Source organism: Selaginella moellendorffii, unplaced genomic scaffold (genome assembly GCF_000143415.4).
Source record: "Selaginella moellendorffii unplaced genomic scaffold, v1.0 SELMOscaffold_89, whole genome shotgun sequence".
Lineage (NCBI taxonomy): Eukaryota > Viridiplantae > Streptophyta > Lycopodiopsida > Selaginellales > Selaginellaceae > Selaginella > Selaginella moellendorffii.
Window position 1 is genome coordinate 203,867 of NW_003314350.1, and position 21,352 is coordinate 225,218.

The 21,352-nt window shown below is 43.8% G+C and overlaps 6 protein-coding genes and 1 long non-coding RNA gene across 10 annotated transcripts; 2 read left to right on the forward strand and 5 right to left on the reverse strand.

The window, feature by feature from the left end:
* Nucleotides 1-12: 12 nt before the first annotated feature.
* LOC9638598 lies at nt 13-1,692 on the reverse strand. Its single transcript, XM_002988536.2, has 5 exons — nt 1,422-1,692; nt 957-1,240; nt 808-897; nt 394-662; nt 13-323 (listed from the first exon to the last, which is right to left on the reverse strand). The coding sequence occupies exons 1-5, from the start codon at nt 1,594-1,596 to the stop codon at nt 59-61; spliced, it is 1,083 nt and encodes a 360-aa protein (XP_002988582.2). The 5' UTR covers nt 1,597-1,692; the 3' UTR covers nt 13-58.
* Nucleotides 1,610-5,116, reverse strand: LOC112341713 (centrosomal protein of 104 kDa-like). The gene is made up of 19 exons (XM_024662299.1): nt 4,979-5,116; nt 4,860-4,924; nt 4,715-4,802; nt 4,563-4,639; nt 4,354-4,492; nt 4,185-4,282; nt 4,015-4,105; nt 3,887-3,949; nt 3,723-3,830; nt 3,565-3,669; nt 3,280-3,508; nt 2,986-3,226; nt 2,855-2,924; nt 2,583-2,801; nt 2,279-2,533; nt 2,058-2,225; nt 1,921-1,986; nt 1,758-1,853; nt 1,610-1,704 (listed from the first exon to the last, which is right to left on the reverse strand). Exons 1-19 carry the CDS (start codon nt 5,108-5,110, stop codon nt 1,645-1,647), a joined length of 2,370 nt encoding a protein of 789 aa, XP_024518067.1. The 5' UTR covers nt 5,111-5,116; the 3' UTR covers nt 1,610-1,644.
* A 650-nt stretch (nt 5,117-5,766) lies between these two features.
* On the forward strand, nt 5,767-7,215 carry LOC9638599 (protein STRICTOSIDINE SYNTHASE-LIKE 5). Of its 2 annotated transcripts, XM_024662428.1 has the most exons (5): nt 5,767-6,232; nt 6,289-6,356; nt 6,414-6,650; nt 6,704-6,833; nt 6,878-7,215. In XM_024662428.1, the coding sequence occupies exons 1-5, from the start codon at nt 5,849-5,851 to the stop codon at nt 7,139-7,141; spliced, it is 1,083 nt and encodes a 360-aa protein (XP_024518196.1). In that variant the 5' UTR covers nt 5,767-5,848; the 3' UTR covers nt 7,142-7,215. The 2 variants fall into 2 exon arrangements, with proteins under 2 accessions (XP_024518196.1, XP_024518195.1); XM_024662427.1 differs by having other exon boundaries at nt 6,289-6,650.
* Nucleotides 7,085-9,342, reverse strand: LOC9638065 (pentatricopeptide repeat-containing protein At1g63330). The gene is made up of 2 exons (XM_002988537.2): nt 7,217-9,342; nt 7,085-7,153 (listed from the first exon to the last, which is right to left on the reverse strand). The coding sequence occupies exon 1, from the start codon at nt 9,246-9,248 to the stop codon at nt 7,239-7,241; it is 2,010 nt and encodes a 669-aa protein (XP_002988583.2). The 5' UTR covers nt 9,249-9,342; the 3' UTR covers nt 7,085-7,153; nt 7,217-7,238.
* A 1,417-nt stretch (nt 9,343-10,759) lies between these two features.
* Nucleotides 10,760-12,043, reverse strand: LOC9638600 (putative methylesterase 13, chloroplastic). 3 transcript variants are annotated; one of them, XM_024662404.1, is made up of 4 exons: nt 11,653-12,043; nt 11,435-11,575; nt 11,063-11,361; nt 10,911-11,013 (listed from the first exon to the last, which is right to left on the reverse strand). In XM_024662404.1, the coding sequence occupies exons 1-4, from the start codon at nt 11,992-11,994 to the stop codon at nt 11,007-11,009; spliced, it is 789 nt and encodes a 262-aa protein (XP_024518172.1). In that variant the 5' UTR covers nt 11,995-12,043; the 3' UTR covers nt 10,911-11,006. The 3 variants fall into 3 exon arrangements, with proteins under 3 accessions (XP_002988584.1, XP_024518171.1, XP_024518172.1); XM_002988538.2 differs by having other exon boundaries at nt 10,760-11,289; XM_024662403.1 differs by having other exon boundaries at nt 10,760-11,361.
* A 1,026-nt stretch (nt 12,044-13,069) lies between these two features.
* On the forward strand, nt 13,070-14,113 carry LOC112341733. The gene has a single exon (XM_024662338.1). It carries the CDS (start codon nt 13,070-13,072, stop codon nt 14,111-14,113), a length of 1,044 nt encoding a protein of 347 aa, XP_024518106.1.
* Nucleotides 14,114-14,949: 836 nt separating this feature from the next.
* On the reverse strand, nt 14,950-15,654 carry LOC112341720. Its single transcript, XR_002990655.1, has 2 exons — nt 15,510-15,654; nt 14,950-15,461 (listed from the first exon to the last, which is right to left on the reverse strand). It is a non-coding gene; the product is annotated as an uncharacterized LOC112341720 (long non-coding RNA).
* Nucleotides 15,655-21,352: the final 5,698 nt, after the last annotated feature.

Genomic DNA, 21,352 nt, shown 5'->3' on the forward strand with positions numbered 1-21,352 from the left:
AACGAAATAAAGTAAAGAACAATGCCGCGAATATTCGATATTTAAATAGAAGAAGTTTCTATCCAAGCCATTGCTCGGCGCTGCGATCGCCGCCGCCGCCCACGGCTTTGCGAATGCTAATTTTCTCGTGGGAGTAGTGCTCGCGGTACTTCTCGAATGATGTCTCGTCCAGTTTGCCGCTGGAGCCCTTGCCTTGCTTGCGCTTCACTTGCTGCTCCCTGACGGACACGCAGAGCTTGACGATTCTCTCGCGCTGGGATTGATCGAATCGGTTTGTGTTGTCGAACGCGTGCTTCGCAGCGATGTCTACGATCGTTTGAGCCCTGTTGGAACGAGAAAACCATGAGAAAACTAGACAGAATGAATGGGAAAACGAGTGGAGCTACTACTTACCATGCCTGCTTGTAGCGTTTAGCAGCTATTGTCAAGCACTCGATCAAGGCTTCTCTCCTGTCCCTTTGCAAGTTTTTGCCTCCGGTGGTCTCGTTTTTAGCTTTCTTCTTGCACTTGTCTTCCTTCTTTGGCAAAAGAGCATCCAGGCCAAACGGATCCACCTCTTCGGCATCAGCAGTAGATTCTGGATTTGACTCCACGGCATCTTCTGCCACTGCCTCAGGTAGAGCAGTGATGAGTTGCTTCAGTCGTCCAGAAGCCTTGGAAAACTGCAAGAAGAAACTCCTGTTAGCTCGTCAAAGGAACGGATTGAAATAATTTCACCTCAGCCGTGATGCATAAAACATAACGCTAGAATCTGGCAAACACGCTAACAAAAGACTTAGTATGCAAGGCGGACCTCGAAAAACTCACCACGAACGTGTCATCGGTGTAAAAGTCATTCCCGAGTTGTGCCCAAAGAGCCCACACTTCGATTTGTTCTTGCTGTGAAGGAGTGAAGGACTGCAAAACAGATTCTGTCTGTTCTAAAGGAAAGAAACTCACTTAGAGGTGCTACTTACATTGAGTTTGTCTTGCACAGCCGAAAAGAGCTGCTGGTAATCCGCTCGAACAGCTGCTGCGTTGGCCTTAGTTGGAGGACTCATGGCGACTTCAAGCATCTCAAAGAATAACGTCGATGTTTCGTCGTCAGCCACGCTTCCAGCGTCAAGCAGCTGCAAAGCGAGCTTACAAGCCTTGGAGAACTTTGACGGATTCCCGATGTGAGTTTTGATCTTGTGCAAAGCTTCGATCACTTTCTCCTTGCTGGTTTCAGTCGTGGTCTTGAAACGAACCTGTTTAGCACCTGAAAAAAAAAACACACACACACACACCTTTTAGAACACTGATCGAAAATACAAACTCACACAAGCAAAAAAGAAAAAACGAGATACCAAACAAAAAGAAAAAGAGAGAGAGGAAACGCTGAAAAAAAATGTAAGCGAAGAAAAAATTCATGGAATATAGAACACACAAAAACGTTCTACCTTCAGCCGGATCTTGAGGAGCAGGGCGCTTGATCGCAGGCTTGGCCGGCTCGACCGATTTGAGACTTCTGGAAGCACTCACCGGTGGTGGCGGCGACACCGATTTGGCTGGTGCTGGAGCTGAGGGAGGAGGCAGTCCTTCGAAGAGACCTCCGCCATCGCCATTGCCCGCCATCGCCTCTCCAGAAAGCCCTAAAATTTCGCCCTTGGCTTCTCTCTCGGTTTATTTATAGTGAGGTTCGAATCGCATTGCCGCCTTGCTGCTGCTCGCTTTGCCACTTCGCTGTGAAAGACTTTAGAAAAGAGAAGGAAAGAAGAAGAAGAATCGCTGGAAACCTGGGTGAAATCACTTCCTGCTGCGTCGATCCAGGAACTACTCGATGAAGAAGAAGATTGCGAAACCTCCAATCGATCAGCATACCTGTTTCGTGCCTGGAGAAAAAATCCAAACGTCGAAGTTAGTGAGCGAAGTTCCAGAAACATCTCGCTAAATTCTTACCGCTTCCGGTTGCGGGCATGACTGCCTCTCAAAACCATCGACGATAGCTTTTCCTTTCCGGAAAGTCTTCAAAAGCAAGACACAAAACAAAGTTTAGAGATTGGAAGCTTTTTTTTTCTACGTTTTGGGCGAAGAACCTGGGATGAGGAGCTCATAAGCAAGTTGGTATTTGGACTGGGCTCTGAAGATCTGAAGCCTTTTCCCTGCTTTGGATTCTCGATCGCAGCTTTCAAAGGAGAAACTTTGGACATGGAACACGAAGCACTTAGTTCTTCCCCGGTTTTCTCAAACAGTCCAACAATGACCTGTAACAAAGGAGAACTTTAACGAGAGAAGAGAACCAAAGCAGAAGAACTACCTCACGAATCACAGGCTTGACTCCTTTCAAGAACTTCTCCACTCCAAGACCGATGATCTTGTAGACTTCTGTGGTCACTTTCATGGCGGCACTGCGAACTTCACCGTTTGGATAGTTAAAACAGTGGACCACGAAATGCATCAGAGGTTCTGTCGCAAATCCGGTAGATCCACTCCGACCCTGCGGTTGCAAACCAAATTTTGGTATTCCCACCAAAAGCCATTGCAAGCGTCCCAAGATTGGTTTCCACAGTGCCTAGAAAGAAACCATGTAACAAACTAAAGAGAGATTCCGGAAAGCTTACCAGAGTTTTTGGAACTTTGAGCATCAGAGGAGCGATCACGTTGAGTCCGGCTTCTTTTACCATCGCAAAGAACATCAGAGTATCAGCGGCAGCTTCTTTGGTTCTTGCATTGGAATCGCCAAGTTTATCTCGAAGAATCGATGCAATGTCGCCCAAACAGGAGTGAAGCTCTCTGCTTTGAACTTCGGCCGCATATCTCGTAACATACGCACGCAACACCTGTTGTTTGAAAGCAAAGAGATTGTGATAAAACATCTAGTGAGAAAACCAACCTGAATGGAGCTGAAGAAAATATTCGAGACTCGATCGTTCAAGCCTCGAGTTACAACTTTGTGGATGGCTCTGCAGCAAATCGATAAAGTCAGATCATGATTTTCTCTGTCTCGCTCGGAAGAATTTCTACCTGAAAGACGTGACTGTATCAGACATATGGGATTTGGACTCGAGCTCTTTTTCCAAGACTTGGAGAGATTTGTCACGAAGCTGCCAATGCTTGCTGAGAAGACATTCCAGATGATAGCGATCCATCACGGTCAAGACGTCCGAAAACTCCTTCACCACCGTTTCTGGAAGAGGCTCCGGTGTCAAAACCTCGTCGCTGCTGCTGCTTTGATCATCTTGAGAGGTTCTCATCTCAGTTACCACTGAAAACAAAACTTGCCACTTTCTGCTTTCACTAAACAGAAAATATGCTTACCAGTGTCTTCGTGCAAAGCCTGCCTATAAGTTGGCCTATCTTCTTGTTGCACAAATACGGGCTCTGGAGCTAAAGTTCCAGACGTTTGTTCTACGGTTTGCTGAATATCATTGTCGTCTATGCCATGGATGGGAAGTTCTTCCTTGTACTCGTCTTCCGAAACTTGCTCAGAAGTCTGGGTCGAGCTATCACGGCTTTCTCTATGAACCACACCATTGAAATCGTTTTGCTGGAAAGGGTTATGCGTTGTAAACAAAAAGAAGAATAAGACCAACAAGAAATCACCTTGTTCTTTGCAGTGCAAGGAATCACATTTGACAAATCTCCCATGTCGCTTGTTTCGTCTTCAGAATTCTCCGAGTTTAATTGACGCAGCTTTTCTATCTCCAACTGCAAAGCAGCGAGTCGAGTGTCAGTCTTACTAGCAGAAAGATTGTTATTACCTTGCAGTATTTGGCCTGATCATAGTCCTCTTCTTCCACAGCCAACTTCTTCTTTCGTTCCAGCTCTTTAATTTGTTGTCCCAACGTTTTGAGCTTTTCAATCAGCAGCTATTCAGAAGAAGAAGAGAGTTAGTCAACCATACAGAAATTCAATAAGTATGTACCTTAAGTCGCTTAGCTTCGTCGTAATCTTCCTCTTCCACGGCCTGCTGTTTCTCCTGCTGCAGCTGAAGCAGAAAGCTAGCTATGCCATCAAGTCAAATACTTAAAATGAAGCAGAGAATTAACATACCCTCTGGATTCTTTGCCCCGTAATGCAATCAACGTTGGCAATCTCGCTGACACCGCCTCTTGGTTTCGTTTTCTTCTCCAAAATCTTCTGTCTGGAACAAAAATCCGAGACAAAAGATTTTCAAATCATACAGCTTTGTGAACAAGTCGGGAAAAAAGAAAAAAAAAAACCTTGGACTTTCAGAGGGTATTGTGTGTCGCAACTGATGCATTATTATTTGTTCTTCACTCAAAGGATCGCCAGTTACCACGAGTGCAACTATGCCAACCTTTGCAGAAGAAAATCGAATACATAAAGAGTAGTAATAAATGAAAGAAAGGGGGTGAGAAGAACATATACCTGGTTGTAAACATTTAGCTTGTTCGAGTAGCAATTGTGCAGTACAAGCCGCAGCGAGGAGGCAGGCGCGTTGATCTGGATGCTTTTCAATTCACGAGCCTGAAAACCAGTTCGTTCGTTTGGATCCAGCGATAGATGACTGATATGAAATCACAAAATCACTCGAGAGTAAGATCATTCGTTTGTTACTTTTGTTACTGCTAGCATACCCGAGTCTTTTCATCTGCTTGCTACTCATCTGCTCGTTAGCCAGAACACTAGCGAAAATTTCCACCTTGGAGGAAATCTGATAACAAAACAAATCAGAGCGCTGATCATAGCTCAAGAAAGAAAAAAAAAAAAAAACTAAAGAGACACCAACCTTATATTCATGGCAAAGTAGCTGCATTGTGAAAACATGAGATGGCCACTGCAGCTCAATCACCATTTCTTGAGGGTATTCGCAAAACCTGAGTGAATGGAATCCAAGTCTTCAAGAGAATAATTTTTCTTTTGCTCAAACTCACCTTTGCGCTTGCCATCCTCGACCAGATGCCCCTTTGCTCAGCTCATTCGCAGGAAAATCATCGTCCTGGAGCCAAGAAAGTCAGAAAGACGAGACAATCCTCAGGAAAAAAAAGACTACCTGTCCAGAGCAAGAGACGACGCTGAAGGGCAATCGCCTCTCGTCCTCAAATGGATCGTCCATTTTGAGGGCATTTCTCACCTTCTCGTGGAGCACATCCTCCACGCTGTTGATGAGACAAATGCGAACCATAGCCGCTCCAACTAGCCCTAGAATAAGTTCCAACAACAGTACGTAGTAAAATATACCAAGAATATGATTGCTCATATAATTTAATTTTTATTATGATGTAGCAAGAAAAGCGATCTACACAGAAAGTTTTGAAAAGAATCACTTACCATTTTTATTTGCTAACAAATTATTCAAAAAATCAATTACACCAAACTAGATTACTGTCATTATTTGCTACATGAGAATCCAAACCAATAGATGCCCAGTGCAATTTCTTATCATGCCCTCTACACCAACCTCCTAGATTTACAAATTATCCTCCCCATGGAACCTTAACAGTGATAATCGTCATATCATAACAAGAAGAAGTGTAACCATTTCCTGGGGTGGCAAGAAAGGCATCGTCGTTGCCAATATAGATATTTAGATTTATGGAAGTTTTCTTTAGCCATCCTTTGTTCCACTCGCAACGAGCAGTCAAGAAACCCCCAAAACGTTCATATTTATAAAAGTGACAAGTTCTTGAGAATGAGCCACAGCCAGCCTGCTTATATTATAGAATATAGAGTTGTATTACTTAAATTTCTCAAATACACACAACCTTGGAATGTGGTAAAATTAAAAGCCACATAACGGCAATCCAAAACATTCTACGGGATATTACTAATAAACAAACAAAACATACTTTCACAATTAACAATGTTATTTACATAAAGTTCGTGGATAGCAATTAGAAAATAAAATTCTGACGAGAAATCCATGGCCGCAGCTTTAGCAACTGTAGCTATGGTAGCGCTTTCGATCGCCGTGGCTGCTCTCTACTCGAGAATTCTCTCGACTTCACGCCTTGCTGATCCACTCCCACTGAATTTTCCTCGTCCGCCATCAATCCACGATTTTCCAGAGGCCAGGGACGAGATGGAGCGAATGGAACGCATCGGAGAAGGCTTGATTCCAGGAGCCGAGGACTTTGCTGTCGACCAAGATGAAAGATACCTCTACGCAGCTTGCAGCGATGGCTGGATTCGTCAGATTGATCTGGTCGATCACAGCGTCAAGAACTGGAGCTACGTCGGAGGAAGGCCGCTTGGAATTGCTGCTGGTTTGTCCAAGGATGAAATGCTCGTCTGCGAGCCACAGATGGTAAGCAAAACTTTGAAAGAGTCTAAAAGAAACTTTGCATACCTTTTGTTGAGAAGGGACTGCTCAGTGTCACCGAGAATGGAGTCCGAGTTCTTTCCGGCCAAGCAGACGGCCTCAGCTACAAGTCCGTTAAGTTGCTTTCGCTACCACTGATCGATCTTCTTCTGTTTTGTTCTTCAAGGTTGGCCGACGGACTGGATGTTGCTCGAGACGGGACCGTCTACTTCACGGATGCAAGCACCAGCTATGGCTTGCACGACTTTGATCTCGACTTGCTCGAAGGCCGTCCATATGGTCGACTCTTGGAATACAGTCCTCGCACGAACCAGACCACGGTGCTGCTGAGAAGCTTGTTCTTCCCCAATGGAGTCGCTCTCTCCGAAAACGAAGACTTCCTCGTCTTCTGTGAGACTTCCCAGTAAGTCTGGTCCTCCGCCTGTTTATCCTTCATTTCTTCTGTTGTTTTCCCAGAGCAAGATTGCAGCGGTACTGGCTTCGAGGAGATAAAGCTGGAACAGCTGAAGTTTACGTTGACAATCTTCCGGGACTTCCTGATAATGTGCACCGTTTTGGAAACCATTTCTGGATAGCTCTTCTTGGAGTAAGTCTTACTGTTTTGAAGATGCGTTAACAAAGCTTTTACAGGGACGCTCTTTCTTGTGGGAACAAGCCCTGAAATTTCCACTTGTCAAACACATTCTTGGAAGCCAGAGGTTGCTACTACATTACCTGCACACTTCTTATTCCAGAGTATTGACTGTCGACGAAGACGGCAAGCCTTTGGACATGTATGAGTCGCTCCAGAGCGAGTCCATAGGATTCATGACCACAGGAATGCGCGTTGGAAACTTTCTCTACCTCGGCAGCCTTTCAGCGAACTACATAGGCAGAATTCCCGTCCAAGAATAAGACGTCCTCAAGCTACAACAAAAGACATGGAAAGTATTAAGAACGCAACATGGAAAATTGAAAACTATTCCTTACGTGCTCGGCATTTGTCGGGAGCTTATAAACCATCCGTGACTGCCGCACGCATAACTGCAGGAGGAATGCCACCCTTCTTGACCAAAGTTTGAGCTAGCTTGTCCGCCTGATCACCCATTCCAGCCTTCCAGAGCCGCCGTATTATCGAGTTCACAGTCATCAGCTTTATGAGACCTTTGTCGACCATCATGTAGATAACTTGAAAGCCAGGCTCCAGATTCTTCAGCCTTGACAAGATTATGTCCAGTCCTTTCGGAAAACCATCTCGCTGGTCAGCGAACTGATAGTCTTCAGCCATCTTTCCAGACCTGGTAAAGCCTTCTGTTAGAGTCTTGTAAGTGACTGCAGTTGGAAGGCATTTGGCGTCCACCATCGCAACAAAAACTGCGCAAGCTTCCTCAATCTTCACGACCTTGCAGAATCCGTCGAGAAGAATGTTGTAAGTGACAACACTTGGTAGGCCTTCGTCTTGCATCTCGTGAAAGAAAGCAAGAGCCTCGCCCATCTTTGCTGCCTTACACAGCCCGCCGAGCAAGGAATTGTAGATGTGAGTGTTGGCTTTGGATCCCATCTGGCCCATCGAAAGTAGAAACCAGCGTGCTTCGGAAAACCTTCCAGACTTGCAAAGACCGTCGATGATAGCACACGAAGTGACCACGCTTGGAGCACTCAAGCTCGAGCTCAGTATCCCTTTGAGATGCCTGCGAGCTTTTTCCGGCCTGTGTGTCTTGTAGAGACCATCTACGATCATCGTGTATGTCCCTGTGTTTGCTGGAGCACGCCCCTTCCTCAACGTTTCATGAAGAAGCTTGCAAGCTTTGTCAGCTTCCCCGCTGTTACAAAGCTCCTCGATCATCAAACAGTAGACTTGAGAACTTGGTTGGCATCCCACTCGATCCATCTCTTCGAGCAGCTCCAAGGCTTGCAAGCTCCGTCCCGACTTACAGAGCCCATTCACAAGAGTGCCAATCATGACAGGATCCGGAGCGCACTTGTTCCCTTGCGTAACGTTGCTGAAAAACTCGAGTGCCTGTTCCACCATGTCTAGCTCGCAAAATCCAGCAACGATACTGTTGTAAGTCGCGGCGTCTGGATTCAGACCCCTGCTCGTCGACATCTCCTCCAAAAGCCTCAATCCATCCTCCACTCTTTTCGACTTGCAAAGCCCCTGGATAAGAATGCCGTAAGTGACAGCGTTGATCATAGCTTTGTCCTTGCATCTCTCGAAAACCAGCTCTAGAGCCTCGTCTACTCTTCCGGCCCTGCACAGCCCATCGATCAGAGCATTCGCAGCGGCAAGCGTTACCATCGTGGAGTTCCTCTTGGTTCTCTCCGCCATCCGTGTGAAGAGCTTGACAGCCTTGTCAAAGCTCCCGGCCTTGCAAAGCCCCGCCACCAGCGTGTTGCAAGTCACAGCACTGGGCATCCATCCCAGGTCCACGATCATCTCCTCCGCGAGGTTGAAAGCATCGCTTAGCTTCGCCACCTTGCAAAACCCATCAATCAGTGTATTGTACATGGCAGGGTCGACTCCACTAGTATCAATCACCGACCTGAAGTGTTCCAAGGCCTCTTCCATCCTCCCAATCTGGCAAAAGCCCTTGAGAATCTCACCGTGCGTCGCTTCGTTGGGCGCCAGATCGCGAGCTTTCATCTCCTTGACGAGCCGCAGCGCCTTGCACACCTCCCCGGCCTCGCAGTAGCCCCGGACGAGGAGATTGTAGCTCGCCACGGATGGATAGTGGAGCGGCAGGAGGAGATCTGTGAATAATCTGTGCGCCTCGCCTGGACGGCCCTCATCTACGACGACGCGCAGCAGGGAATTGCAGGTCTGCGTGTCGTGCTCGAACTTGGCCTGCGTTGGCGCCCAGCGGAAGAAATCTAGCGCAATGTCGGTCTTGCGCACGCTCGCCATAGCCTCGTGGAAGATCTGCGGCGTGATTGCGAGGGAGTACCTGTCGAGAACCTCTCTGGCCGTGATTCCGCGCATTTCCGCCCCGCGCAGGAGTTCGATCAAGACCTTGACAGCCATGAGCCCTAGAAAAACCCCCGCATTAGGGTTTTAAAGAGCTACCTGGATTTTTTTCGGCTTTTATTGTACATAAAAAATTATTAATCAAATTTTAAACTTTAATTTATAAAATTTTAATAAAATTTTCAGAATGTTGAAAAAATATATTATATATTTAGAAAAATTATGATATAGTATAGATGTCCAATAGTTGATAGTTAAGAAAACACAAAATGTATATAATAGTTAATATTAAAAAATTTGTTTAAAATAATTTAGTTGTATTGGGTAAATTTAATTTGGCTTTTTAACTCTTTCTTAACAAACATTCAATATATTTGCAAGTAGGACAATAACAAGTTTGTGGGGATATAATGCTTACTTGTTAATTGCAAAGACTATATTGCTAATATTTTCACTATTTGCAAAAATATATTTCATGATGATATTAAAGAGTGTAAAATGTAACTCTTAGCATTTTGTAAAGTTAATATCTTCCACTTGAGGTACTGTACCCTATCATCACATTATACACCAACTCAAAAATATTAATAATTACTTACTTTAAATAATATATTATATACATCACAAATACATATACTAAATTAAAATATAAAGAAATCCTTAAAATATTCTACTCTATAATGCATATATTTTACATTTGGATGTATATGTATTTTTTTAATGGTTTTATAACTTTTGAAATATTATTTCTCTTGGACCAAAAAGTAAAGAAAAACATATTTTATTATATAACATTTTTAAAATTAATATGTTACAAGTTACAATTTGTTTATACTAATCTTTTAATAAAATACTATATAATAGATGATTTATTATTTAAAAGATGGTATTTGTCAAATGTTATTATAAATTTTATGTATGAATTTCTTTTAAGAAAATTAAGTTATTATCCAATATTAGTAAAAAAAACTGAAGAAAGTAAATATCAAACAAAGCTTATTAACTTAATTAACATTTAATATAAAATTAAAATTTAAAATCAGTAAATAAGCTATTAACTCAATTAAAATTGTTGTGCCTTTACACTAGACCTGTTTTATAATTATTTTATATATATAAAAATAAAAAGATATATGTTTAAGATTTAAAAATTTAAATTTAAATTTAAATTTAAATGTACATAAAAATGAATTTAGTTAAAAAATATTCAGAAAAAATATTACATAATCGAATAGATTTTTCATGCAACAACAGAAAAAGAAAACTTTTCTTCTGTAATAAGTTCTGGAAGTCATGATGGTGATTTTGCATGGTGGGAACCTGATTGTTAAGACCATCACAGATGGTGGTGCTCCCTTAGGTTTTGGGGGAGTGTCCATTGAAGTAGGTGCAACTTCAGATGTCCGCATTACCATCTGCATCTCTCAAGGAACAATGGGCTGTATGTGTATATTCTTTTGTTTCCATCAAAGATTATTAACAGTAGGTTTTATTCATTTCAGATGCTGGGCACTGGTGGATATAGAACATGACCACGCATGGGCGGCATGCTTTCGGAGATGGACAAAACAGAGGTTTTACATCTGATTGAGTGACCCGAGGCTCTGAAGGCCAAGGCCATGGGAGTGTTGAGGAAGGCCAAACTTTTTCAATGAGGCCTTTGCTAGCTTTAGTTGAAGGATTCTATTGTTTAATTCGTCTGGTGAAGCTTTGCAACTTTGAGGAGATACTCCAGCAGGATGGCAGGCTTGCTGAAGAACGGGCTGTGATCGGAATGAACATGAAAAACCCGTTTTGGTGGATTGTACTCGATCATCAAATCCTGCAGCTTGGGTGAAATCAGCTTGTCTTGTGTTGTCTTCACGAAGTACCTCGGAATTGATCCATACTTCTCCCGTGAGAGCTCAGCACTGTGGTGCTTGAAAAGCGGGCGAGGTTTCAACAGCAACTTTGCTAGAACTACATCTTTGGATGGAGAAAGGTGGTAGAGCACGTCTTGTACTAAGTCAAGCTTGAATGCCGCAGCCACAGGGGTCTTTGATCCATTGGAGTAGAAGTACACTTTGCTGTTCTGTACGGCCTTGTTGTTAGTAATAACCTGTAAGTTGACACCAATTGAACACTTATAAGCATCCACTTTGCTGCTGCTCTTGATGTATCTATAGAACAGCTTTGGCAAAGAAGAAGAGAAATGAAATCAAGCAAGAGTTTTATATGAATTTAACAAGATCGAAACAATTTACCTGGTTGTAAACAAAAGTCCCGTTGGAGCCCCTTGGAAACATATTTGCAGCCACAAACATAGCAGCTGCAATTTGGTGAGGGTATTTTTCCATCACATAGGTGAGACTGTCACCTCCGAGACTGTGACCAACTAAGATGATCTGCAGTAACAGCAAGTACTTGTTTTGGGTGAAGGCCAGCAATAAAACATAAATATCAGGTTTGTAATGTCGGTTACCTTGTGGCCACGCGGCACCGATCGGAGCAGCTGGAGTAGCGGGCCGGAGTATTGCTCCAGGCTGGTCACAGAACGGGGGTCAACTCCGTTGATCCCCGCGCTGGTCAAGTCAACGTCGCTGACCCTGTGGCCTCGCTTCTGTAGTTGATCGATTACCTTGTACCAGCACCAAGCGCCGTGGCCTGCTCCATGAACAAGAACAAAATGGGAACTGGCATTCTGCTGCTGACTCGCTGTTCGGATCCTTGATGCTGTGGAAGTACCAATTAGATTGCCGCCATTGCAGAAGAATGATCCGAACAATCCAAAGAGTAGCAGCAGCAACACTGCAACCTGATGCATCTCCTTAGTGCACTCACCGAGATTCTCACCAAATTGGAGAAGCAGAACAAGCTGCTGCTTACCCTTGAATCAAAGGGCAATTGCTACACCACACATATATATTAAAAAAGAGATGTTGGAGCTGTCAACGTGGAAAGCAAGGGAGCAAACTGTAAGGCTTTTTCTATTATGACTTTCCGATTTATGATAAAATATGCAATTCCAATTTATTAGAAAGAGTGTGAACCGTTTGTTCCTAGCTTAGTAACCATGCGCTTGCCATGTTTGGGGACAACATCAATTACTCTTAACCAAGCTTGTGCTGTTAAGCTTCAAGAGACCCTCGTGGTAGTAAGAAGCTGCTAAATCACATCAAGTCACAGTTACCCAATGTCCAGGTCAACAGCCTCCTTGATGGCCAGGCCTGAATCGAGCTTCACCCTCGAGCAGCCCACTCCATGGATCTAGCTGCCAGTGATGTCATCGGCCGCTCATAGAAGTTGATCTATAATAACCATGACTTTAAATTGAAAAATAAATAATATAAAAGAAAAAACAGTTGACCATATACCTTTTAGAAAATTCTACATTATTCATTACAATAAAAATACATTATTTATTTAAATCTCTTATAAATATGAATAAACCGAGAAACCATATTGTATTATATGGTATTGCTAGATTAAACTTTATACTAGTTTAAGAGAAACAACTTTGGTAAATAACTAATATACTAATTTAAATATAGTTTATCTCTGTACTGCATCTTTTGTGAAATCTGTAATTAAGGAACCAGAATCCTGTTCTAAACGTGAAACGTTCAAGTTGGTAGGACCGATAAATTGCATGGACCAGATAACTGTATGGAAAACGTGCACCGTATAAAACGACAAGATTTCTCTCCAAGTATGTGGCTATGTGTGTAACGTACAGAATACGGATCACACGGAAATAAAAAACGTGAAATGTGATCTCTAATAGCTCTGATAGTATAAAAGACCCTTCTCCAGCCTCTGTTTCCTCAACCCACAGAGGAGTAGAAAACATTCTCCAATCAAGTTGATCAGATCGATCAAACAGTTTTCACCATTTCGACATGGCTGCAATCGTGTTGATGATTGCGTTTCTCGTGATGGCTGCAGCATGGAAGATGGTGTGTATCCGCAAGAGAGAAGAGAGGGCACGATTTCTAGCGTCGCTCCACCCCGTGAGAGACGCACACAAGATCTTGTGGTACATGTACTCGGTGGAATTCCCCTTCCTCTCGCAAAAGGCGCTCGAGTTTGGCACAATCCGCACGCTCGGCATCCCGGGGATCACAAATCTGCTCTTCAAGACCAAGTACGGCCTCAAGGATCCGCAGAAGCGCGCCGCCCAGACCAACATTCTGGTGAGCGAGATGATCCACCACCACGTCGACAGCGATCGCGGCTCATACGCGGTGAGGAGATTGAATGGAATCCACAACAAATTCAAGATCCCAAACGACCAATTCGCCTACGTCCTCTGCCTCAACGTGGTCGGCCCCATTGATTTCTCCGAGAGATTTGGATTCCGCAAGTGGACCGACAACGAGAAGGAGGCCGCGTATGTTGTGTGGCACGACGTGGGCGTGAGGATGGGCATCACAACCATCCCAGATAGCATTCCAGAGATGCGGGAGTACATTCGCGATTACGAGGCCAAGAACGCCATCTTCACGGACAAGAACAAGAGCATCGTCCAGGATCTCAAGCATCTGGTGCTGGATGCATTTCCTCGCCCCGTGCAGCCGCTGGTCGAGACTGGGATCTGTGCACTCATCGATCCCACAATCAGGAGCGCTGTTGGATTGGAAAAGCCTCCAGCAATTGTGGAGTGGATCATCTTGGGTGCGTTCAAGCTGCTGGCCGGGAGCTTCGTCTCCGCGTTCTTGCCTCCCAGACGTGTGGAGGACGCAAAGGGCAGCATTGAGGTGGACTGGTGTCCTAATCCCGCTGCCAATCCGGAAGAGTACCGGCAGCTCAACGTGAATGTGTATCGGCCACCAGCATTCGAGAAGGGATACAAGCTGGCGGAGCTGGGAGCGCTGAAATCAGGCAAGCTTGGACCATACTACGATGGAGGCTTGCGCTGCCCCTTCCGGCAAATGCACGCATAGAAATAGAACGGGCATAGGACATTCGTTCGGAGAACAAAGCATCATTTGAAAATGCGTAGTTTACGTGAATCTTTTTGTAATTTTTGCAGAACAATATGGGATCCAAACAATTTAGAAACACGCTCTGGCTAAAGACAATGATTCTAAGATATTACAGGTTGTAGTTAGAAGTCCAAGTTGACACGCTCACTTTACACCTAAGAGAAGGAAAAGTTTGTCAAGCGGAAGGAACAAAGGTCAAAAGCTTACCTCCACGAGAAAACTTCACGTTAATCCATGGGGCCTCAGCACGGCGCATGCCCACCATCAGGTGCAAACTGCCAAACTTTCCTTGGAGTCCAGCGCCACACTCACTGGCCAATCAGGATACCCGAGTACAACTTGAGCTCTCCCACTGAGATGGCTGCAAAGCCGCTTTCAAAGCTCGGCATCCCCCATGCCTATGCAAGGCAACAGACTCTAAACACACGAACAAAACACACCTTGGTACGTTCAAGGCAAAAGACTTTAAACACACGACAAAAACTCACCTTGGAGCAGTAGTACAACCGGCCAACAGGGTGCAACCCATCCGGAATCGTAAGGTCCTTCGATAACAAGGATGCTCCCCAGGCTGCAAACTTATCCCGAACCTCCTGCTTCGTGAAGGCCTCTTCCGATATCGGCTCTCTGGGTGAGTCAGGGAACGAATGCAGAGAAGCTTCAACCAGCTGGTTTCCCTTGACCTGCACATATCCATCGATCTCAGAAATGGCATATCGCCATTCCCTCATGTCCATGGCATACACAAAACAAACGGAAATTGATTTCAAAACACGAAACTAGAAACTGGTACATACATGAAGATATGTTGGAGGTCTTGCTTGCTTCTCTAAGCTGGCAGTGATCCACGTACATGAAAACCTGTACCAGATCTTAACGCAGATTTCAGATACTAACCAGCTTTACATAGCAGATCGCGGTGCTTCACATCAATTCCCAATCTTAGTGTACGCAATCCAGGATCGGAATGCCAATCAAGCCCTCCTCAGAGGAGGTGACATCGTTAGTAGGTTGATCAATGCCATCATGTGGAAACTCCAGGTCCAGAAAAACGGCCTCCTCATCCTGTGCCTCCTCATCCTCCTCCAACTCTAAGCCCATCTCTAACTGGAACTCCCGCCACTCTGGTTCTTGCTCATCGTGCTTACACTCTGCCTTGTACAGCATGAAAAGGGCAAATGAACACAAGAGCCTAGAGAAAATGCTTGCCGGCCCTTGTCTTGGAAAACCAATGTGGCGTACACATCTTTAACCTCCAACTACACGCACGGCGCTCTCCCTTCCTGGAAACATCTTTCGATTATACCTGGAATGTCGAGAAACTTAGACACAAGACGAGGTCAAGAATCCTTACCGATCATAGGGAGGCGTGGCATCTGGGAGCCTGTACCGCTTCTTAAATTGCTCTTCAGTAATCTTGCTAGGTGACACTTGGAATAGTGGTGCTTCTTGCTGTAGCGCTGCGAGTTGTGCTGTGGGAGCAACTCCTTGAGCAGAGCCCTAATGTGTTCCAAAGACGAACCAAAACCTGCATCCCTCTGTTTCTTATGAGCTGCCCCCCTCCACCTCGTCTGACTTTGGTGACTCTCTTTTGGTGATGACGGCATTGCCGTATATGATCGCGGTCACCGACTGGGTGATTCCACCTCGATTTTCGATCTGACATTGCCTACATGGTTTGAAACAATGTTTTAGCAAAGCTTTTGAAGTTTAGACAAAGTCCATTGAGCTCAAAGAACCTAGACATGAAAGGTTCTAGGAAGAACTTGGATCACTGTCACAATCTTGCAATCCTTTGAGACTGCCCAGATGTTCGTCTGGGCAGCTCATAGTGTGGAATAAGTCAAATATTTGTCACCCAGCCTGTCAGCTAGAGCAACTACCAAACAACAAAGAGACTTGGAACAAGATCTTTCTTAGGAAGTGGCAGACATCCCTAGATTGCAGGAGTTGTGTTGCTGCTTTATGCAAGCTTGTATTACCCTAGAAAGGTGTAATGAACAAACTTAGTATATCTAACATGTGCAATGCTTCCCTGATCTCTTGCTAACACAACCTGGTTACTCTTTGCTTGCTAATGGCAGCCTCACAATGCAAAACAAGCACATGCACATGACCCAGCCTCACAGCACACTGCAGATGCTGATGTGAAATTGCTTCCCACTTTTATTCTCTACCTTTGAGATTCTTGGGATCTCAGGAAATGATCTTGTCCTCATCTTCAAACACCATAAGTAGTTTGCCATGGTGGCAGCCTCTTTGCTTGGACAAAAGTGGCATGAGTTACAAGGAAACATACACTTCTACAGTTTTCTTATTGGTAACTTTAGCTTTAAAAGGGGACTCTGTTTGAGATCTGTGACTCACAAAATAATCTTTATAGATAGAAATTTTCAAACATACATCTTGCAATATAATTGAATTAGTACTTGCCCAGCAAATACTGGATGAATATAAAAATAAATTTTATACACCTGAGTGAGAGCTGAGTGCATGTGATATTCAAGTGTTGAGTGTTCAAGTCTTGAAGAATGTTGTAGGGCTGTGTTTCCACTTTTTGTGTGACAGCTTAGCTAGGGTAGTTATTTTGGGATCAGGGACTGGTTTATCTTGGTTAATTGTAGCTGGAGGATCTGATCTTGGCTGCTCGCTCTCTCTTTTATCCTTGCAGTTCTTTTTGTGATTTTCTCTAGGTTTTCCTCCTCCTCAGCATCATCAAATACAGAGTTTTTCCTCCTCCTCAACATCATGAAATATAGAGTTCTCCATATGCTAATGCTGTTGTGCCCATGTCATAACTTTAGATTTTGGTGCAGCTTGTTGGATGAAAATTGCATTGCTTTCTACTTGGCTTAAGCTTGTGTAGGCAATTGTCCTGCATATGCAAGCCTTGTGTCTGACAGATTCCACATATAGGCTAGTACCTAATCTGTTTCCTCGGATGCTGGCTTGTAGCTCATTGTCTGAATTGGAGGAGACAATGGGTGTTGAAAGAAAACTAGTGCTCAAGCCGAAGATGGCAGTGATGATGGCAAGGTCTTGATAGGAGATTTCTTGGCTTGTAAAAATAATCTTCCTTTGAAATAGATCATTTGAAGTAAACATTTGAAGAAAGGTGATGGCCATCAAGCCATATACACGGTCAATGAGAGCATCGTCCATTGTTACGTGCTGTGTTGAGTTGCTATAAGTGGATATCAACCGACCATGTACACATATAACCATGAAAAAAGGATGGTCATTGTTGCACTCAATGCAGTGTCCAATCTGCAAGTTAATCCTAGATAGCCAAAATTTGTGGCAAACACACCAGCCCAAGGACACAGAGATGTCTTGAGAGGCAAAAGGAATTAAGCATCCCTTTATCTTAAATGAATAAATATAAGCCATTGAACAAATAAATATGACATACATACCCCATTAAAGTCTCTTTGATACATAGAAGTTATGGATTTCAAGTGGTCATGAATTGCATTCCATGGTGCTAGTCCAGGCACATTGTAAACTATAGTTGGAGGTCCAATCTTGGAAATATTATGATCACTTGTTCCTTCGATGTCGTGAAATATTTTGAGTGGCATGTGACGTCCAAACCATTCTGATTTGACTTTATGATACACGAAAGACATACATGCTGCAACTTGAACCAGAGTATGGTAGTTATTATTAACAGCTGTATTGAAAGCTCAAGCATACCTTGTAAATATACTCAAAGTCGTTAGCATGTTTCTGCTCTGCTCATTTAGGTCAACTGAGGAAGTATGCTGCAACAGTGCAAAATGCTGATCATGTGGTTTCTAGCATGAGATCATGCAAAAGAACCAAGTTGGATATAGGAATTATATCAAGCATAGGTGGCCTCAGTGGTGGGAACTCACAAACCAGGGAGGAAGCAATAATATCAATAGCAAATCTAAAGGAATAGACCACCAAACATATCAGCAATATGTTGAGAAAGAGAAGCTGTAGCAATATGAACACCACCAATATCAGTGAAGTCAACATTGGGGGAGGTGGTAGAGCTAGTTCTCCACAAGCTGTTGCAGAAGCCATCATAAGTTCCATAGCAAGATAGGGTGTATAGTAGCAATGGCGAGCTCCAGATAGCAGCTGCAAGTTAGCAATTTGATCCACTAAAGAATGGCCACTGGTTTGAAAATGCTACTTGTAATAGAACACCACAGATTATCTTGTGATATGTCACTAATGTCACGCTTTGCTGTGTCAAAAAATAGTAAGAAAATATCACCCAAAAAATGTTTTTTTACATAGTGCTACCATTGAATCAAAAGTTGAAGTGAAGTAATCCACATGTAGTTTCGTAAGAATTTTGTAAGAAACCATGTTAAGAGAAAACCATGTACCTGTTGAAATAAATGCCATCACAGTGGTAAGTGTTGCATGGTTGGCATGAAATAAACATACCACTAATGTCAAGTATGCTATTAGAACTTTTGCCAACTAAAATGCAAATTAAAATATCATTTGAAAGAAAAAGTGTAGCATACCACTATTGTGAGGAGCACCACTTGACTTTACATTAAATTTGATTAATCAAAAAAGCAAAAATGTCAGTAATACATACTAGGAATGTTGTGGTGCTTGGTGACATTAGGTTTCGTTGCAACACAGTTCACAGCTGCGTCATTATTATCCCCAAGCTCAGTGGTTGCTATAGCATTCTTACAATGTTAAAGGAAAGTTTTGGTTATAATGGAAATTATACCTGGGTGTAAGTTCAAGAACTTGCTACATACATTGTCAAGAGTTTGATCTGATGAATGAGACTTGCTATTGTGAACCTCCTGAACCTGTGATGTGCTAGAAATGTAGTCAACTGCATCATCACTTGAAGACGACAGACTAAAACAAAGAAGAACTTTTGGAATGTTGAAAGCCTAAAAAACATATGGTAAATGGGACCAATGCATGTACTAATATTGACACATTGCATGGAGGCAGCCATTGCTGTTGCAGAAGAATGATCTGAACAATCCAAAGAGTAGCAGCAGCAACACTGCAGCCTGATGCATCTCCTTAGTGCACTCACCGAGATTCTCACCAAATTGGAGAAGCTGAACAAGCTGCTGCTTACCGTTGAATCAAAGGGCAATTGCTACACCAAGCAACCATGCGCTTGCCATGTTTGGGGACAACATTACTGTTGCAATTACTCTTAACCAAGCTTGTGCTGTTAAGCTTCAAGAGACCCTCGTGGTAGTAAGAAGCTGCCAAATCACATCAAGTCACAGTTACCCAATGTCCAGGTCAACAGCCTTCTTGATGGGCGGCCAGGCCTGAATCGAGCTTCACCCTCGAGCAGCCCACTCCATGGATCTAGCTGCTAGTGATGTCATCCATCCGGCATGGCCGCTCCAAGAGCTTTATACCAAATGCATAGAAGTTGATCTATAATAACCATGACTTTAAATTGAAAAATAAATAATATAAAAGAAAATCAACTTGACCATATACCTTTTAGAAAATTCTACATTATTCATTACAATAAAAATACATTATTTATTTAAATCTCTTTATAAATATGAATAAACCGAGAAATTATATTATATGGTATTTCTTGAAATTATGCTAGATTAAACTTTATATTAGTTTAAGAGAAACAACTTTGGTAAATAACGAATATACTAATTTAAATATAGTTTATCTCTGGTTTCTACTGCATCTTTTGTAATTAAGGAACCAGAATCCAGTTCTAAACGTGAAACGTTCAAGTTGGTAGGACCGATAAATTGCATGGACCAGATAACTGTATGGAAAACGTGCAGCGTATAAAACAACAACATTTCTCTACAAGCATGTGGCTATGTGTGTAACGTACAGAATACAGATCACATGGAAATAAGAAACGTGAAATATGATCTCTAATAGCTCTGATAGTATAAAAGACCCTTCTCCAGCCTCTGTTTCCTCAACCCACAGAGGAGTAGAAAACATTCTCCAATCAAGTTGATCAGATCGATCAAACAGTTTTCACCATTTCGAAATGGCTGCAATCGTGTTGATGATTGCGTTTCTCGTGATGGCTGCAGCATGGAAGATGGTGTGTATCCGCAAGAGAGAAGAGAGGGCACGATTTCTAGCGTCGCTCCACCCCGTGAGAGATGCACACAAGATCTTGTGGTACATGTACTCGGTGGAATTCCCCTTCCTCTCGCAAAAGGCGCTCGAGTTTGGCACAATCCGCACGCTCGGCATCCCGGGGATCACAAATCTGCTCTTCAAGACCAAGTACGGCCTCAAGGATCCGCAGAAGCGCGCCGCCGAGACCAACATTCTGGTGAGCGAGATGATCCACCACCACGTCGACAGCGATCGCGGCTCATACGCGGTGAGGAGATTGAATGGAATCCACAACAAATTCAAGATCCCAAACGACCAATTCGCCTACGTCCTCTGCCTCAACGTGGTCAGCCCCATTGATTTCTCCGAGAGATTTGGATTCCGCAAGTGGACCGACAACGAGAAGGAGGCCGCGTATGTTGTGTGGCACGACGTGGGCGTGAGGATGGGCATCACAACCATCCCAGATAGCATTCCAGAGATGCGGGAGTACATTCGCGATTACGAGGCCAAGAACGCCATCTTCACGGACAAGAACAAGAGCATCGTCCAGGATCTCAAGCATCTGGTGCTGGATGCATTTCCTCGCCCCGTGCAGCCGCTGGTCGAGACTGGGATCTGTGCACTCATCGATCCCACAATCAGGAGCGCTGTTGGATTGGAAAAGCCTCCAGCAATTGTGGAGTGGATCATCTTGGGTGCGTTCAAGCTTCTGGCCGGGAACTTCGTGTCCGCGTTCTTGCCTCCCAGACGTGTGGAGGATGCAAAGGGCAGCATTGAGGTGGACTGGTGTCCTAATCCCGCTGCCAATCCGGAGGATTACCGGCAGCTCAACGTGAATGTGTATCGGCCACCAGCATTCGAGAAGGGATACAAGCTGGCGGAGCTGGGAGCGCTGAAATCAGGCAAGCTTGGACCATACTATGATGGAGGCTTGCGCTGCCCCTTCCGGCAAATGCACGCATAGAATAGGACATTCGTTCGGAGAACAAAGCATCATTTAAAAATGATGAATCTTTTTGTAATTTGCAGATAGCACAAAACCATTATTAATAGTACGGGATCCAAACAATTTAGAAACACAGAGACAAAAATATTGCAGGTTGTAGTTAGAAG

Coding starts and splice junctions, on each gene's coding strand:
- LOC9638065 (XM_002988537.2), bottom strand. CDS start 9,248: ATGGCTGTCAAGGTCTTGATCGAACTCCTGCGCGGGGCGGAAATGCGC.
- LOC9638598 (XM_002988536.2), bottom strand. CDS start 1,596: ATGGCGGGCAATGGCGATGGCGGAGGTCTCTTCGAAGGACTGCCTCCT. Junction 898..956: donor CTGTGCAAGACAAACTCAAT/GTAAGTAGCACC, acceptor TCTGTTTTGCAG/TCCTTCACTCCTTCACAGCA. Junction 663..807: donor ACACCGATGACACGTTCGTG/GTGAGTTTTTCG, acceptor TTCTTCTTGCAG/TTTTCCAAGGCTTCTGGACG.
- LOC112341733 (XM_024662338.1), top strand. CDS start 13,070: ATGGCTGCAATCGTGTTGATGATTGCGTTTCTCGTGATGGCTGCAGCA.
- LOC9638599 (XM_024662427.1), top strand. CDS start 5,849: ATGGCCGCAGCTTTAGCAACTGTAGCTATGGTAGCGCTTTCGATCGCC. Junction 6,233..6,288: donor TCGTCTGCGAGCCACAGATG/GTAAGCAAAACT, acceptor TTTGTTGAGAAG/GGACTGCTCAGTGTCACCGA. Junction 6,834..6,877: donor TCTGGATAGCTCTTCTTGGA/GTAAGTCTTACT, acceptor AAGCTTTTACAG/GGACGCTCTTTCTTGTGGGA.
- LOC112341713 (XM_024662299.1), bottom strand. CDS start 5,110: ATGGTTCGCATTTGTCTCATCAACAGCGTGGAGGATGTGCTCCACGAG. Junction 2,802..2,854: donor TTTTCTTCAGCTCCATTCAG/GTTGGTTTTCTC, acceptor TTCAAACAACAG/GTGTTGCGTGCGTATGTTAC. Junction 2,226..2,278: donor TCAAGCCTGTGATTCGTGAG/GTAGTTCTTCTG, acceptor CCTTTGTTACAG/GTCATTGTTGGACTGTTTGA.
- LOC9638600 (XM_024662403.1), bottom strand. CDS start 11,994: ATGCATCAGGTTGCAGTGTTGCTGCTGCTACTCTTTGGATTGTTCGGA. Junction 11,576..11,652: donor CGGTGCCGCGTGGCCACAAG/GTAACCGACATT, acceptor CTGTTACTGCAG/ATCATCTTAGTTGGTCACAG. Junction 11,362..11,434: donor GGACTTTTGTTTACAACCAG/GTAAATTGTTTC, acceptor TCTTTGCCAAAG/CTGTTCTATAGATACATCAA.